General features: G+C 43.4%; 1 protein-coding gene across 1 annotated transcript; it reads left to right on the top strand.

Annotated features, from left to right (window-relative positions):
• Nucleotides 1-3,201: 3,201 nt before the first annotated feature.
• LOC311000959 (Golgi reassembly-stacking protein 2-like) lies at nucleotides 3,202-14,170 on the top strand. Its single transcript, XM_083991883.1, has 10 exons — nucleotides 3,202-3,386; nucleotides 4,044-4,124; nucleotides 4,259-4,462; nucleotides 4,555-4,641; nucleotides 4,777-4,907; nucleotides 7,244-7,376; nucleotides 7,759-7,879; nucleotides 9,304-9,411; nucleotides 10,361-10,480; nucleotides 12,819-14,170. The coding sequence occupies exons 1-10, from the start codon at nucleotides 3,324-3,326 to the stop codon at nucleotides 13,088-13,090; spliced, it is 1,320 nt and encodes a 439-aa protein (XP_083848009.1). The 5' UTR covers nucleotides 3,202-3,323; the 3' UTR covers nucleotides 13,091-14,170.
• The last annotated feature ends 885 nt before the right edge of the window (nucleotides 14,171-15,055 follow it).

The following is a 15,055-nucleotide window of genomic DNA, read 5'->3' on the forward strand; positions in this document are numbered from 1 at the left end:
TGATTGTGAGTCTTTTTGACTGAATGTTTTGAAATGACTGACTGGCCTTCTGGTGAGATTAAGAATGAAGTCTATATAAACCTCGGGCGGCGGTGCTGGTCTTTTATTTTAGAGAGAAGCACAAGGATGTGAGAATGTACTCTCCTCTCGAGACTGGGAAGAAAGGATTGTTGTATCTGTCTGAATCCTAATGCATTTACTGTAATATAGTATATTAATTGTAATACATATTACCTGTATTCTCAGTGTTATGGGAGCTCAATGGGATATCTTATATGAAGAGTTCCTGTTTGTGTCTTTGCACAATGTTCACCTTTCTTTCTTCCATTGTAAATGGATGTGTACTATGGCAGTATTATATAAAGAGTTATGTTAACAAAGTATTTATGGTATCTATAGGGACCATATGTGAATGGCACAATTGCATAAATCATATTTAAGGTAATCTGTGTACTGTATGTGACCAGTGACTCCTGTACAAGACCAACCCCACATGTAAGGGAACGTTTCCCAGGAGCTTTTCAGTAGGCACTTTAACAGAGTCATACCATCTGGAAAAAGATCTTTAATAAAGTCTATTAAAGGAAAAAACAAGTCTGGATTATTGAAACACACACATAAAATAACTCTCTCTCTCTTTCGCACATTTATTTTGCTCCATGGTTTCTCAATTCACTCTCATGAAGAAGATTTTGGTCTATGCACCAAAATATCCCCCTCTCCTTCTTAACCGCCCTTAGCTACACACACACACACACACACACACACACACACACACACACACACACACACACACACACACACACACACTCACTCTTGCCTCCTGCCTAATCATCCTGGAGGAGGCTTTGTTTGCCCCCCAGCTGTGTGTCGGATTGGCTGTTCTCCAGCGTGAAACCCTCCTCTCAAATCAGCTCCTTCTCTTGTTTATTTTCTCCTTTTCCTCTCTCTTTCTCCTCTCTTCATCTCCTCCACCTCCTTCTCTTCTGTTTTCTTTCCCCACATTTGCACCTTTCTTATTTTGCTCTTTTGTCTTATTTCCTCCCATCTCTCCTCACTTGCGTTTGTATTTCTGTGACTCAGCCTCACTAAGCCACCATTTCACAGAGGCACAAAGGCATTGGCTACACTGTCTCATAACCTTCACATGGAGGGAATAAAAATATCAGAGGGAGGAGAGGTTGTGGATTGAAGCTTACGTTAAGTTCTACTTTGTGGACCAAAGTGAAGTGGTGTGCTGCTGCTGCCCTCTGGTGGTGGATCTATGTCTGCACAATTATCCAAAGCAATACACTCCACAGCTTTGTGAACATCATATAGAATAAACATGATTCCAAATCGCAAAATTTAAAATAAAGTGTAAAGTTTTTTCTCAGTTGTTCATGATAAGAAACCAAACAGTGATACAACATGACACACAGTAGGCTACATGGCGATAACTAAACAAATCTAATTAGCTCCACGTTAAAGAAACTAACATTAATCTATCAACCGCCTTGCAAACTCCATAGTTCAAGACACCACTCACCCACTGCACCAATACATCACCCCACTACCCTCAGGACGAAGATACAGAACCCTCAAATTCAGGAGGGCTCGCCTGGGAAAAAGCCTGATCCCTGCAGCTATAGCGGCCCTGAACAGCAGGCCCCGCTGATCAGTCTGTCCAATATTGAATCTGTCTGTCTGCTGTTTCACTGTGTCGTCATGTACTGTATGTTGTCACTGGTGCTGTGGATGTTGTATGTTGTGTATACCATTGTCTGTCTTGTGATGTATTGTCTCCCATTGTGCAGCCTGTGAAAACAAATTTCCCCATGGGGACAAATAAACTTAAACTTATAAAAAAAAACTTATTTGCCTTATAAAATCTAAGCCTGCTGTCCTTCAGTCAACAGGAGGGTATTATGGTCTGTAAAGCCTATAGTTACTGCTCATTAGCCATCAGGAACATTTCGGTGTCTGGTGTTCCCATCCAAGACCTGCTCATGTATTGCTGAGAACTGATCTGAGTCACTGTAGCAAAACATATAACAGATGTCAATGGGAACCTAAGCACTTCTCTTGAAAGGCAACTATTTCGCTTGTCATGTGTATTCATTGTCATATGAATGAAATCCATCATCCACAATTTTTCATGACAAAGACCACTTGTGTTTTTAAAAGCTTTGCCCTCTGACTAAAAATCCTGTCTGAAAAACCTAGATGGATTCATAAAAATGGAGCAGAAAGGAAAGGTAAATAGCCTATATCAGAGATAAACCTGCCTGCTAAATAAAATACCACAAAAATCCAGTTGCAACTTGGATGAGATTTACAATTTCTTTTTATTTTACACAATAGGATGCACATGTTTATTATCATGTTGTTTATCTATTTTTCAATGTACCTCTCTCTATGCCTGCAGTAGGTTCTGTATGTGCACAGTGTATGCACTGTAGCTTGAATAGATTTACTTCAACAATATTGTACAACATATCAGACACCACAAGCTTGGTTTTTCAACAACGCAATCCAATTAAGTGGTTGCTGTTATAAAATGGACACACACACACACACACACACACACACACACACACACACACACACACACACACACACACACACACACACACACACAGACCAGTGTTTCCCAAACTTTTTTGGCTCGTGCCACATGGTGTTTTTAATCATAATTTAAAAAAGAATAATTAGGCCTATTTTCAGTCTGTCTGTCATTTTTTCAGGGGACCCCATTTGAATTCCAGGTGACCCCACATGAGGTCCCGACCCCAAGGTTGAAAAACACTGGTGTAGACTGTAGATAGTCTAGCCTAGTACAGCCATTACAATTTATGTAAATGTAGGCTTTTTGAGGAATAATTTCCGGATGACGATTTTCTCGTGACAGTTTTTGCGAATGTGGGCTCCAGGTAAAACGAAAGGCACATACTTTATCGTGGTCAGCTGCAAGAGCTTTTTGTTTGTTATTTTACATTTGATTTAGTGGGGAGTGCCCACATTGTAGGCCAACACTTTCAACATAAGATACCGTATTTCATTTTCGATTTAAACAGAAAAAATAACCACTGTTTTTTGAAAGATATTAGTGAAGATGTCGTTTTAAAAAATAATTTGACATTAAATTAATTTGCAAAACAATGAAACGGGCAGAAAATCACAATTTTTAAAAGGCGTTATTTCCTGCCACGTAACGGCGCATGCGCACCGCTGAGCGAGTCACTTGGCGACGTGTACCCGGTGTGTGGAAGTGTCCAGGTATCTCACCTCCGCTGGGCTACTAGCTGCCATAAAACACCCCAAAGCCTTAAAACAGCGACAGCATGGGAGGATCGCAGAGTGTGGAGATCCCGGGCGGAGGCTCCGAGGGCTACCACGTCCTCCGGGTGAGTTTTCAGCCCGGACGTCCTGCTGTTAGCTCCTAGCTGTTAGCCCAGCGCCCGGGCGGAGGCGGAGCGAGCCCGGCTGCGGGTGTTGACGAGAGGCCGGGGATGTCCTCCGGGGCCTCGGTCCGGTCAACACCAGCACCACCGCGTCAGGAAACTGTTGTTCAGCTTCACAGTCGGTTTCGGTGTCACGTACCGTCTCTTTGTGTGGTCTGTGTTTACACCCGTCAGTTGGCTAGGATAATGTGTTTACCTGTAGCTAAGTGCCGAAGCTAGCTGGAGCTACGTAGCTGCGCTGGATGACAGCTGCCAAGCTGGTTTTTGTCAATGCATCCATTATCGGACGGGTCTCAGTGGACACCGGCTCTTTTACTCTTTTAGCTCTGCTGTTTGGGCCGGAGCTAAATGGAGACAGTAGAGATGACTGGACCGGGTCGGGTCAGCACTGGGTGTAGGTTAAGCCAATGGCTGCACAGGGGAAAGAGTCTTCAACACAACACAACACATCTCTTTATGTTGATCAACTCAGGCCCGACATGTTCAGGCTTTCTCCACCGAGTATGTCAGGTACTCTTTGTTTAGTAGGACACTAGTAGGATGCAGGAAGTGGATGTCACGGTCCTGCAGCAGCTCAGATTGTCTCTCACTTCTGTGCAGGTTCAGGAGAACTCGCCTGGACACCGAGCAGGACTGGAGCCTTTCTTTGATTTCATTGTGTCCATCAATAACACCAGACTGGTAAGTCAACAACCACCAACATCTATCTTTTTGTTTATGACTTATACTTTTTGTTTATGACTTATACTTGATCCAGTTAAGTCATAGAGCGCAGTGCATTTCATGGCTCCCTCTTCCTTCCTCTTTCTCTGCAGAACAAGGACAATGACACGTTGAAGGACCTGCTAAAAGCCAGTGTAGAGAAACCAGTTAAGATGCTGGTTTACTCCTCAAAGACTCTGGAGCTGCGGGAGTCCACCGTCACCCCTAGCAACCTGTGGGGGGGCCAGGGCTTGCTTGGCGTCTCCATCCGCTTCTGCAGTTTTGAAGGAGCCAATGAGAATGTTTGGCACGTGTTGGTAGGCAGTCCTCGAGTCCCATCTGTGTTCAGTGGTTTCATTTGATAAAGCTGTATTTATTTCACCTATACACTCGACTCTTCATTTAACAGGAAGTGGAGCCCAATTCCCCAGCAGCGCTTGCTGGCTTGCGGCCGCACACCGACTACATCATTGGGGCTGACACTGTTATGAATGAGGTAGTTTATCAAGGTTTCACATCCTTGCCTCTGTCACTTCTTTACCTGATGATGATGATGATGATGATGATGATGATGATGATATTTGACCGGCTGTCTCCTGCTTTTTGTCTGTGACTCGGTCCTGTCCTGCAGTCAGAGGACCTGTTCTCTCTAATAGAGAGCCACGAGGGGAAAGGCCTGAAGCTCTACGTGTACAACACAGACACTGACAACTGCAGAGAGGTGGTCATCACACCCAACAGTGCCTGGGGAGGAGAGGGCAGGTAAACCACATGATCTCTGTCCATGTTTTGAGCATTGGCGTGCTTCCAAAAGAAAAATCAGTCATCACTCAGCCGACTGCACCTCACATGAGCTCCATAATCATTCACTGTATAATCACAGTTGTTGTTTTTTTACTTATTTTTCGTTATCATTTAATTTTTCCTTATTTTCTTGTCTTTATTTGTAACAAATTTGGTTTTTGATTATGTTCTTCATGGGTGAGGTTTTCATATAAGCCCTTTCTGGGTTTCATACCTCCCCTTCGCACATCCCAATCACTGTAATTGTCCATACTATTTTAAAGCCCCAGTGTGTAACTTATTTGGCTTTTTATTAGCAAAAATCAAATATTTATTTCATAAATACGTATTTCACTGAAGTGGAATCACACCCGCATATAAATGAAAGCTTTCTCGTACCTTAGAATGAGTTGTTACAAGTCGTTACAAATACATAAGTGGGCGACGCACCGAACTGAGGCGGCCATGTTGCATCGCCATTTGTTACGTTGAGTGGCAGCGTGACCGTAGGTAACCACGGAAACTCAGCGGAGCTGTCGGCTCGGGGAGAAAGTTTTCCAGGTAGCGCCGGTTAAAACTGTCACCACTGTGTAGTGTGAGGAAGGACGGAGGCACTGGTGTTGCATTCAGGTGCAGTCAGGCAGACGGCCGTCGGCAAACCAACCGGATGTCATTTTACTCAATGAGAGAAAGACGGTAAAACGTGGGTCAGGTAAACAATACGACATCACCATGACAACATATTGTCAGGCCTGTATTGTTTTGCCTCGTGCTGGCGGACCACTTGTTTACATAGACGCTTGTTTATCCTGTTACATGCAGCGTCTGTTGTCTGTCTGACGTCTGCCCCATTTCACCTGAATGCAACATCAAGAATACGTTCAGATATGCAACCACACCGCTAGATGGGGGGAATTCCTACACATTATACCTTTTAAATGATATGTTTGTGCTAAATAAATAAGTAAATAAATAAATAATCAGATTGAATTGAAGCTACAGAGGATTTGGGCAGTTATTCTGTCTGACTTTTCCATCTCACTGATGTGGTTGAGTGTTTTACTGAACCTGCAGTGGCACTTGTTAAGAGCATGCAATTGCATCATAATAATAATAATAATAACATAATAACATTTCTACAAGTCAATTTAGAACAACAAGCCACAGTTGCAGTTGTGTCCACAAAGTCTCCACACTTTTCATTGATGTGGCCAGTTGTTTCTCTACCTTGGGGAACAGCTGTAAATGAGCACAACATTAAAGCAGAAGTAAGCGATATTTTTGTGTTAATATAAGTCTTAAATAGTTATATCTTCCGACAGCAATCACTTACATAGAGTGTTTGGACCGAAACACGGGTCTCTCAGTCCCTCTGCTCTGCTCTGAGCCGAGAAGAAAACTTTTCTTGTATCCTACAAGTTTTATCCAATGAGGAGAGAGAACGGCATGAAGGGCTGTGTGTGCAGATAGCCTCGCGTCACCAGGCTCTTCGGGCAAGAGAAGAGCCTGGTGACAGCTACCTCCGTCGTCTGCATTCTGGTTCCTGTCTGTAGCGGATACCGAAATCACCAAATTCACCAAAATAAAAGTGTTCACCAACATAAAACTTATAAAATAAACATTAACTTGTAATACAATAAAAGCAAAATGTTAACTTAATGCATCGGGGACTTTCTTGTAAATTATATTCCTTAAATTAAAGAGTTTTACCGCATTTTATTAGCTCGGTGCTTTTATTTTGAAGGAAAGGTCTGTCTCTCTCGCCCTGGATCCGTTTCCTACCAAAACAGCGAGTCAACGGCAACACACTAGTGTGCAGCCAAGGGATGCGCCTGAATGTGGTGACGTAGGGACGAGGACCAATAGATCCATGACGAGGGCGGGGGCTGCTAACTCCATCGGCTGACAAGAAGTTATGGTGCGTTCAAGGCAACCCGTAACTCGTGTTTTTCCGACCTGTGAAGTCGTACCAGTTCGATCTGGTACGAGTTTACAGGTCGGAAGTTACGAGTGGCCGTTATAGTGACTTTCACAGGTAAAACAGGTCGGAAAAACACGAGTGGGTTGCCTGGAACGCTACAAAGTCGTGTTGTGACTTGAAGCTGTAATTTACGGTTTCAAAAGCCTGCCTGGAACGCAGCATTACCCAAAACGACCGGATCGCTTACTTCTGCTTTAAACATATTCAACTGCTGACCACATGTGGACATGGGGGCTAAATCACAGATGTGGAACCAGGTTAATCTTGAATGTATTTGAATGAAGACTGAGGTTTATAGTTGCTCTCTCTCTCTCTCTCTCTCTCTCTCTCCCAGCCTTGGCTGTGGGATTGGCTATGGCTACCTTCACAGGATTCCCACCCGGCCTTTTGAGGAGGGAAAGAAAATCAGCTTCCCTGGAAATAATCCCAGTGAGCCCGTCAGTCCACTAAAGGATGGATTCACTGAGGTCAGACCACACACACACACACACACACACACACACACACACTGCAAGTTGTTAGATTTTGTGTAGTTCCCTGAAACTGTGTCCCTGAAAACTCCCGTTTCCTGTGTTTTATAACAGAAGCTAAAACTTTACCCATCAGTATGCAGACTGTGCGTGACATTGGAAAGACTTAATTTTTGAGTCATGCGGCCTCTGAAGTGTTCACACTTAGAAAATGCAGGTTTCCTCATTGTGCATGCAGCGCAGCAGGCAGGAGGGACAGAGCACAGTGTTGCTCATTAGAGATGATTGCACATTGGGATGAATGTGACCTTATCTGTTTGACAGCAGCATGGTTTTCCTGGCCTCGCTCCTCATGTTCTCTCTCTTTTAACTCCTTCAGGTCCAGCTGTCAGCGGTGACCCCTCCCTCTGCCCCTGCTGTCTCCACAGGCCTGGAAAACTCCCTCTCAGGCCTGTCAATCAGCACGGCCCCACCCACCATGCCCAGTGAGCTGCAGACAGGTGATTTGTTATGCTCATTTTATGAAAATGATGTGTCACGTTCTCATAAACATTACACACCCACGTCTAGGGATGTGCACGGTTACCTGAGTACCCGGGTACCCGAGTAGGCAATCTGCTATCTGCTATCTGGTTATGAATTTATTATCCGGTTAACCTAGGATTAAAAAAACGGCACGTTAGAGCACAGTCTAGTGTCGGATCAAACTACATTATCATGCCGTGGTTCGGCTTTTTGTAGTGTTAAACAGTTTCGGATCAAGCAACGTGATTTTCTGCTGTGTGAAAGCGTTTTTGGATCGAGCCTCGGACTTTCAAACCTTTTACAATAATCTGTGGTGGTTCCCTCGGTGTACGCCGTCGGGAGGGAGACGACAGGCGTCATCAAGTCTGTTTGAAAATATGCTTTCAGTTTACAAACATTCTGAAACCTTCCCAGTTATTTCCTGAAACGATGCGAGGCAGAGAGGACCGAAGGCACCGAAATGTACTGTGGACTAATAAATAACAGAGTATCCGCGGGGTCTTGAAAAGTATTAAAAGGTGATAAATCAATTTTGGGAAAATTAAGACCCTTAAAAAGTATTAAAAAGTATTTTCAGGACTTTATAAAGTCTTAAATATTTTTTTCTGAATTAGCTGTCCAAGAGTTTGAGTCCTAAAAAACATTGTAAAAATGTGTGAATTTATTCATTTTATTAAAAAACAAAGATGAACCGGTGCATAAAAAAGAAAAGAAGCTTGTTGCTTTTGTTTTTTTGAGAGTGGAGCAATGTTTTTTTTTTTTTTTTTGATAAACTTTGCCTTTGATTTATTATCCCAGCCTATTTTGAATTCTGTTGTATCATAGTGGTCTATAGTCTTTATCACAAACTAAAACTGTTATTACGTTAAAAGTGTCACTGATGTAAATGGTTACAGCTTGAAGTGGTGGTGAGGTATTGAAAAATATTGAGAAGGTCTTGAAAAAGTCTTAAAAAGGTTTTAAAATTAACTTGAAGATTCCTGTATATACCCTGAATAAGCACCGCTAATGATTTAAAAAAAAAGTTTTCTCCTCCGAGGCAGCCACGGCATAAATGCGCTGCGCTCGGAGCGCATGCAGCGCATTTATTCCCCGGCATAAAGATGCACATCTGCCCCATATGTGCATCTTAAACTCCAGTCTCTACTCTTATTATCCACCTGATATTTTGTCTGACGACGCTGTGTGTCAGTAATGCGGAGTGTCTGACGGACAGAGCACATTTATGCCCCGGCTGCGCTCTGTCCGTCAGACATGACGTCATTTTATTTTTTATTACAGTATTCGGTTACCCGGGTACGACAAGGTTAGGATACTCGGTTAGAAAATTATTCGAAATGCCCATCCCTACCCACGTCATACTCTTGTCTAATCCGGTGTGTTGTGTTCCTCCTGCCAGGTTTGCCCACGGTCCCTCTGCTCCCCTCCTCCACCAGCCCCGCCCTCAGCCCCCTCACTCCACTCAATCCCGCCACCACCAACTTCAACCCTGCCACCACGCTACCAGGTGGGTGATTTCTCAGACAGTCCAGCCTCCACGTCATCAGTTTGCTCAGTCAGCTGTGAACTTGCAGCACAAAACACGTGGCAGAGGTGTTACAGCTCCGTGTGTAGATTCATACAGCTGTGTTCACACCCCTGTAGGAAAATAAAGACAAAGGTCAGAGTCAACTGCAAGGCTCAGTTTGTTTTCTTAAGGACAAGTTGCCATTAGTAATAAAATAGTGAATAATGATAAATCATTTTATTTGTTGGTGCCATTCTCAACACCCTGGTCACCTTACATATAAAAAACAACAGCAAAAAACAGACATAAAATACAAAAGCACAGGAAATACATATACAATGACAAAGAAAATACAATGTGGCTAAATAAATTTCCACAAGTTTCCGAACGTCAAACATGTAAGCCGGTTTTGCTCTTCTGGTGGAATTGTATGTCTACGCTTCCATGGTTTCACTAGTTGCCATAGTTGCTGTAAATGCATGGATCTAGTAACACTGGCTTTTAACAAAGGATGTCCATTTGTGTGACATCCATTGTTAAAAGCTGGCGTCATGATCCATGTGTCTTACATATTTTCAATGAAAAAAAGATCCACAGAAGATCCAAAGAACTGAAACCATGGAAACGTAAACATTCAATTCCACTGGAAGAGCAAAACCCACTTACGTTTTTGACATTTGGAAAAAGGTGGATAGGGAGTAGGACATTTGAGAGGAAGAATGGATTAACTTCTTTCCCATCAGCCACCAACAAGCTCTCACGTCTCCTCTGGTTTTGTACCACGAACCGTCAAATGAGTTGAATATTCTGTAGCTCGGCCTCATGTACAGGGCTGTTCAGTCTCAGCATTACCTCACTTCAGATGTACAAAGTGACAATGGCTGTGATTAGACATGTGCATGAATAATGATTTGTTTGCACTTCCATGGCATTGTGTGTTTGTGTGTAGGTCTGATGCCCCTCCCAGGTGGCCTACCTCCGCTCCCTAACCTTCCCAACCTCAACCTGCCACTCCCAGACCTCAGCGCGGTGCAGCTAGCAGGCACCGGCATCTTACCGGGGACCACAGGTAAACAAACAGTCACGCTCATTATACACTGTTGACCAGAGGCTGCAGGATGATGACAAGTACCAGTACACACTGATTTGTTTTCAGGCGTTGTAACACAACATATTTAAAGCACTGCTGTAAATGAATGGAGAACATACAATGCTGCCTGAAAGTTTGTGAACCCCTGGAGTAGTTTGGATTTTTCTTTTTTCTTTTTTTTAATATACAAAATGACGGGTTTATGTTCATCAATTCCATGTAAATGTTTGAGGGAAGTGGGTGTAGCCAGCAGAGAAAGTGAAACATGGAATCAGAGTATGTGCGAAAGTAAGTAAACCGCAGCTGCATTGGTAAAGTCAAGTAGGTAAATGGACTCATGTGGGTGCTGAAGTTATTAAATAATCAATTCCTTAGGAGAGGTTTGGTCAGATCTGTAAGACAAATAATTTACAAATGGAGGAAACTCGGCATCAGAAGCACCAGAAGAAGAATAAATCAGGTAAAGGCCGACCCACACATCACCTCCAGAGAGATGCAGATCTCTCTGGCAGCAGCTGGGATTAATGCACATCAAGTGAAAAATGAATAGATATGTAAATTGTGGCAGCGTCTACTCTAAAGAAAACAGAGTTGCCTGTTTAAACTCAGCCAGAGATTATGTGGACAAACCAGAGGCCGTGTGGACTTCCACTCTCTGGACAGTTGAGAGTCCCACATTGAATTACTTGGTCACAATCACAGACACCACGTTTGGAGGACTCACAAACTTTCAAGCAGCATTGCATATAATTATAAAAAGTGTTTGAATGTAGTTGTGATCGAAACAATTTCTCCCACAATGCACTGTGGGTTGGAAAGGTGCTTACATCGTCTCATTCTCCATTCATTCATTTGCTCTTACATATATAGAGAGCCTAAGCGGAAGCAGGAAGTAAGGCTCACCATGGGACCTCAATTCAGAAAAAATCTCCATGTAGTGAACGGGAGTCAAACTTTTATTTCGTGATCTGATTGAATTGTCATGAGAAAAATATATGACCTCTACTTGTTTAAAACATCAAAATTCCCCAAAATCCGTAACCAGAAAGACTACAGGTGGCGTAGGTGACGAAAAAATACAAAATACATTCTTCTGTTGCCGTTTTATGACAAACTGCAGATTTTTTGGCATGAAACGCGATGTTTTAAAGGGACATTGTGTAAGTTCTCCTGTTATCTATTCACGAAAATCGATTATTTGGTTCGAAAGTCTGTTTTTCATTAATCAGTAATCCCCCCCATCAACAAACTGAAGTGTTCCTTTCAGCTCTGAATTTGCCGTTCATATCATTCATATCTCCATGGAGCGGGTAAGCTCGGTGCTGCTGCCATGTGGTGTCGCCATGTTTTTACGTTCAGTGGCAGCGTGACGGTAGGAAACCACGGAAACTCACCGGAGACACCGGAGCTGTCGGCTCAGGTCGAGGTGGCGTCTGTGAAAAGTCACCGCGGTAACGCAGTGAGGAGGAATGGAGCGTTACACTGATGCTGCATTCACCTGCAGTCGGGCAGACGGCCGTCGCTAACAAACCAGATGTCATTTTAGTCACAGAAGTTGAGAGAAAGCCGGTAAAACGTGGGTCACGTGTATTGTTTTGCCTCGTGCTGACGGACCACTTGTTTACATAGAGGCTTGTTTATGCCGTTACGTGCAGCGGCTGTCGTCCGTCTGCCGTCTGCCCAATTTCATGTGAATGCAGCATGAAAAATACGATTGAGTTGCTTGCGATCTACAACCGCACCACTAGATGGGAGTAATTCCTACACAATGTACCTTTAAGTAGGTTAAAGTCATATATTTTTCTCATGACACAATTAAATCGGGTCACGAAATAAAATTTTGATTTCCGTTCACTTACATGGAGATTTTTTCTGAATTGAGGTCCCATGGCAAGCTTCACTTCCACTTCCACTTAGGCTTTCTATAAATGAATGAATTCAGGCTTTATGCTGTGTTAAAGGGATAGTAGCATTTTTTTAAAGTGGGGCTGTATGATCTACAAGTACTTTAATTGCAGTAGAAGACTCTCTGCACTCCTCCCGTTAGCAACGCCAGCCCATAGCCCTGCCCAGAGATTTACAACATACAATGTTGTGAACAGACCCAACGAAATGGCCTATTTTCGCGGCCTAAAAGAGGTTTTACCTGAAAAAAAATACACAGTTCCATTGTTCGCTGTAATGTAATTTTTTCCAGCCCTTCAAAGTGCAGGAAAAACGCAGTTTTTATTTGGAAAATGCTACTATCCCTTAAAAGTATGTAGCATGGTAAATGATTCCATCGTTATGTGACTGTAACACGTGTTTTATCTTTCAGTCCCGTCCCTGGCCGCTCTCCCACCCCTCAACCTGCCGGGTCTGGCTCCGTTCCCCCCTCTCCCCACAGTGCTTCCCTCCCACCTGCCCCCCCTCCTGCCTCAGGGAGTGGCCCCCCTCTTACCTACATCCACCGCCGCCCCTCCCGCCTCGGTCACAGTCACGGCAGCTCCGGCTACCGACCCCGCCGACTCCACGGCGACCACGGAAACCGCCTCCACGAACGCCACGGAAGCACCGGCCCCCACGGAAACAACACTAACGTCGTCATAACCTGGGAAAAACAAGACCCCACTTGCCATCAAACCAAAACACACACCCGGTTTCTCTCTTACCCCCCCCTCGCCCCCCCTCCCTCCCTCCCTGTCTGTCTTTCTCTGTGTTTTTCTATTTATTTGGCCAAGAGGGACAGGAAGTCACAGAGCTCAGAGGTCAGCATGCTCCGGTTATGAGTGAGGAAGCTTGTGTGGAGCGATGAAGGATGGATGGATATGAAGATTGGAGGACAGATGTAGACTGCTCTCACCAACATGTCTTTATTACCAGATTGTCACGGAGCTACTGTATGAGGAGGACGAGGTGCGCTCTTCGTTTGTAGTTTGCACTTGCGCAGTTACATCCAGGCAAAGAACTACTGTACCTTAGGACCCCCCCGCCCCCCCCCCTCCCTTTCTGATCTGGCAATCCTCTGTTTCACAATTTAGATTTTCTATATAAACAGTGTGTGTCCATGGGGCTGGATGATGCATCAAATTCACTCAGTGACAACCCACCATCATTACTCCTTAATAAATAAACTGAGAATAGCTACAACCGCCACTGACCTGTAACTGGAAGTTCAGCAGAGTGACCAGCCGTCTAACTGGTCGTACTGGAATAAACCAGGACAAAGATATCAGATGTGGGCCGACACAGAGGACGATCATGCACTGTTGTAATAAATACTAGAAGAGTATGAATTTATCATCTTATAGATTTTGGTTCTAATCGTCCAGCCCTAACATATAATCTCTTATTATTAGTCAATAGACGCCCTGACCAGTAGATTAATTTGATTTACGTATTAATTTTTGTTGAAATTTCTGTACGAGTGTTTCCACCCAATGAATGAATCTGCATTATTTTGCACCACATTTGTGTTTTGAAATTATTAGTCTGTCCCTTTTTGTATGTCTCCATGTATACCCAGAGCTCTACAGTACACGCCGTCTCTACCACACGGAGAACGTTACAGCGCGGCGGCCATGCCAGACGACACAAGGTTTACAGTGACAAGAGCTACTGAGCAGTGTGTGTGTGTGTGTGTTTGCTGTTGGGTGATCATTTAGTGGGTGTAGATGTCGATGTAGATACACAGCACGTCTCCTGGCATGGCCGAAGCGCGTTGGTGAGAGAGTTGTAGTGATGCAGAACAGCCACAAGGAGTCGCTGTAACTGAGGTTTCTGCAAACATCTGCAGTATGCACAGTGCGAGCAATAAAGCCAAATAAATTTTACATGATGCCTCTGTGTGTGTTCATACACAGTGTTTGTTGCTGTTCCTTGACAGTCACAAATCAACGACTTAAGAAGAAGACAAAGCTGTGATGAGACAGTAAAGCTCCTCTATGGAAACTGAAAGGCTTCATTCTAACCACCCACTGGTGAAAGAGGCAGGTGTTGGTTTCAGGATCATCTTACAGGAAAAAAGAGAAGGTACACCAACCAAAAACACTCACTAACACACAGATTCCAAAAAACATTTGGGTAAAAAGGCAAAAAACATTTTCACACCTGCAAAATTCAGGTGTGAAATGGACATACTACGTGGAGAGAAAAGTCAAAAGTGACATTAAAAATCCATCAAGTGACAGAATTTAGCTGAAAATATGAAAATTTATATCTGAGAAATAAATTTGAAAAACACCTGTGAAAGACTGGACAGGACTTGTCTGCAATTTCAAATGTAGGCTTTAATGTGTTAAATGAACCACTTCTGATACATAAAACTGACCTGGAAATAAACGTTTAGTATGGATTCTGTTTTATTAGTAAGTTAAGATCATGGGTCAGTTTTAAGTAATTTTTTTGTGTTGTCTAATGAAGAGAAAGCATTAAAAATATTTGTTGCTCAGGTTCAAGTTAAATTCAGCTTTATTCCAGAAACCAAAATTTGGGATAACATTGAAACTTGAACAAACCCAGAGTTCTTCCTCTTGAATTTCAGTCAGATGAATTGATCAAAACAGAAGTGAATAT

This window comes from Trachurus trachurus (genome assembly GCF_905171665.1).
Source record: "Trachurus trachurus genome assembly, chromosome: 17".
NCBI classification, from domain to species: Eukaryota; Metazoa; Chordata; class Actinopteri; order Carangiformes; family Carangidae; genus Trachurus; species Trachurus trachurus.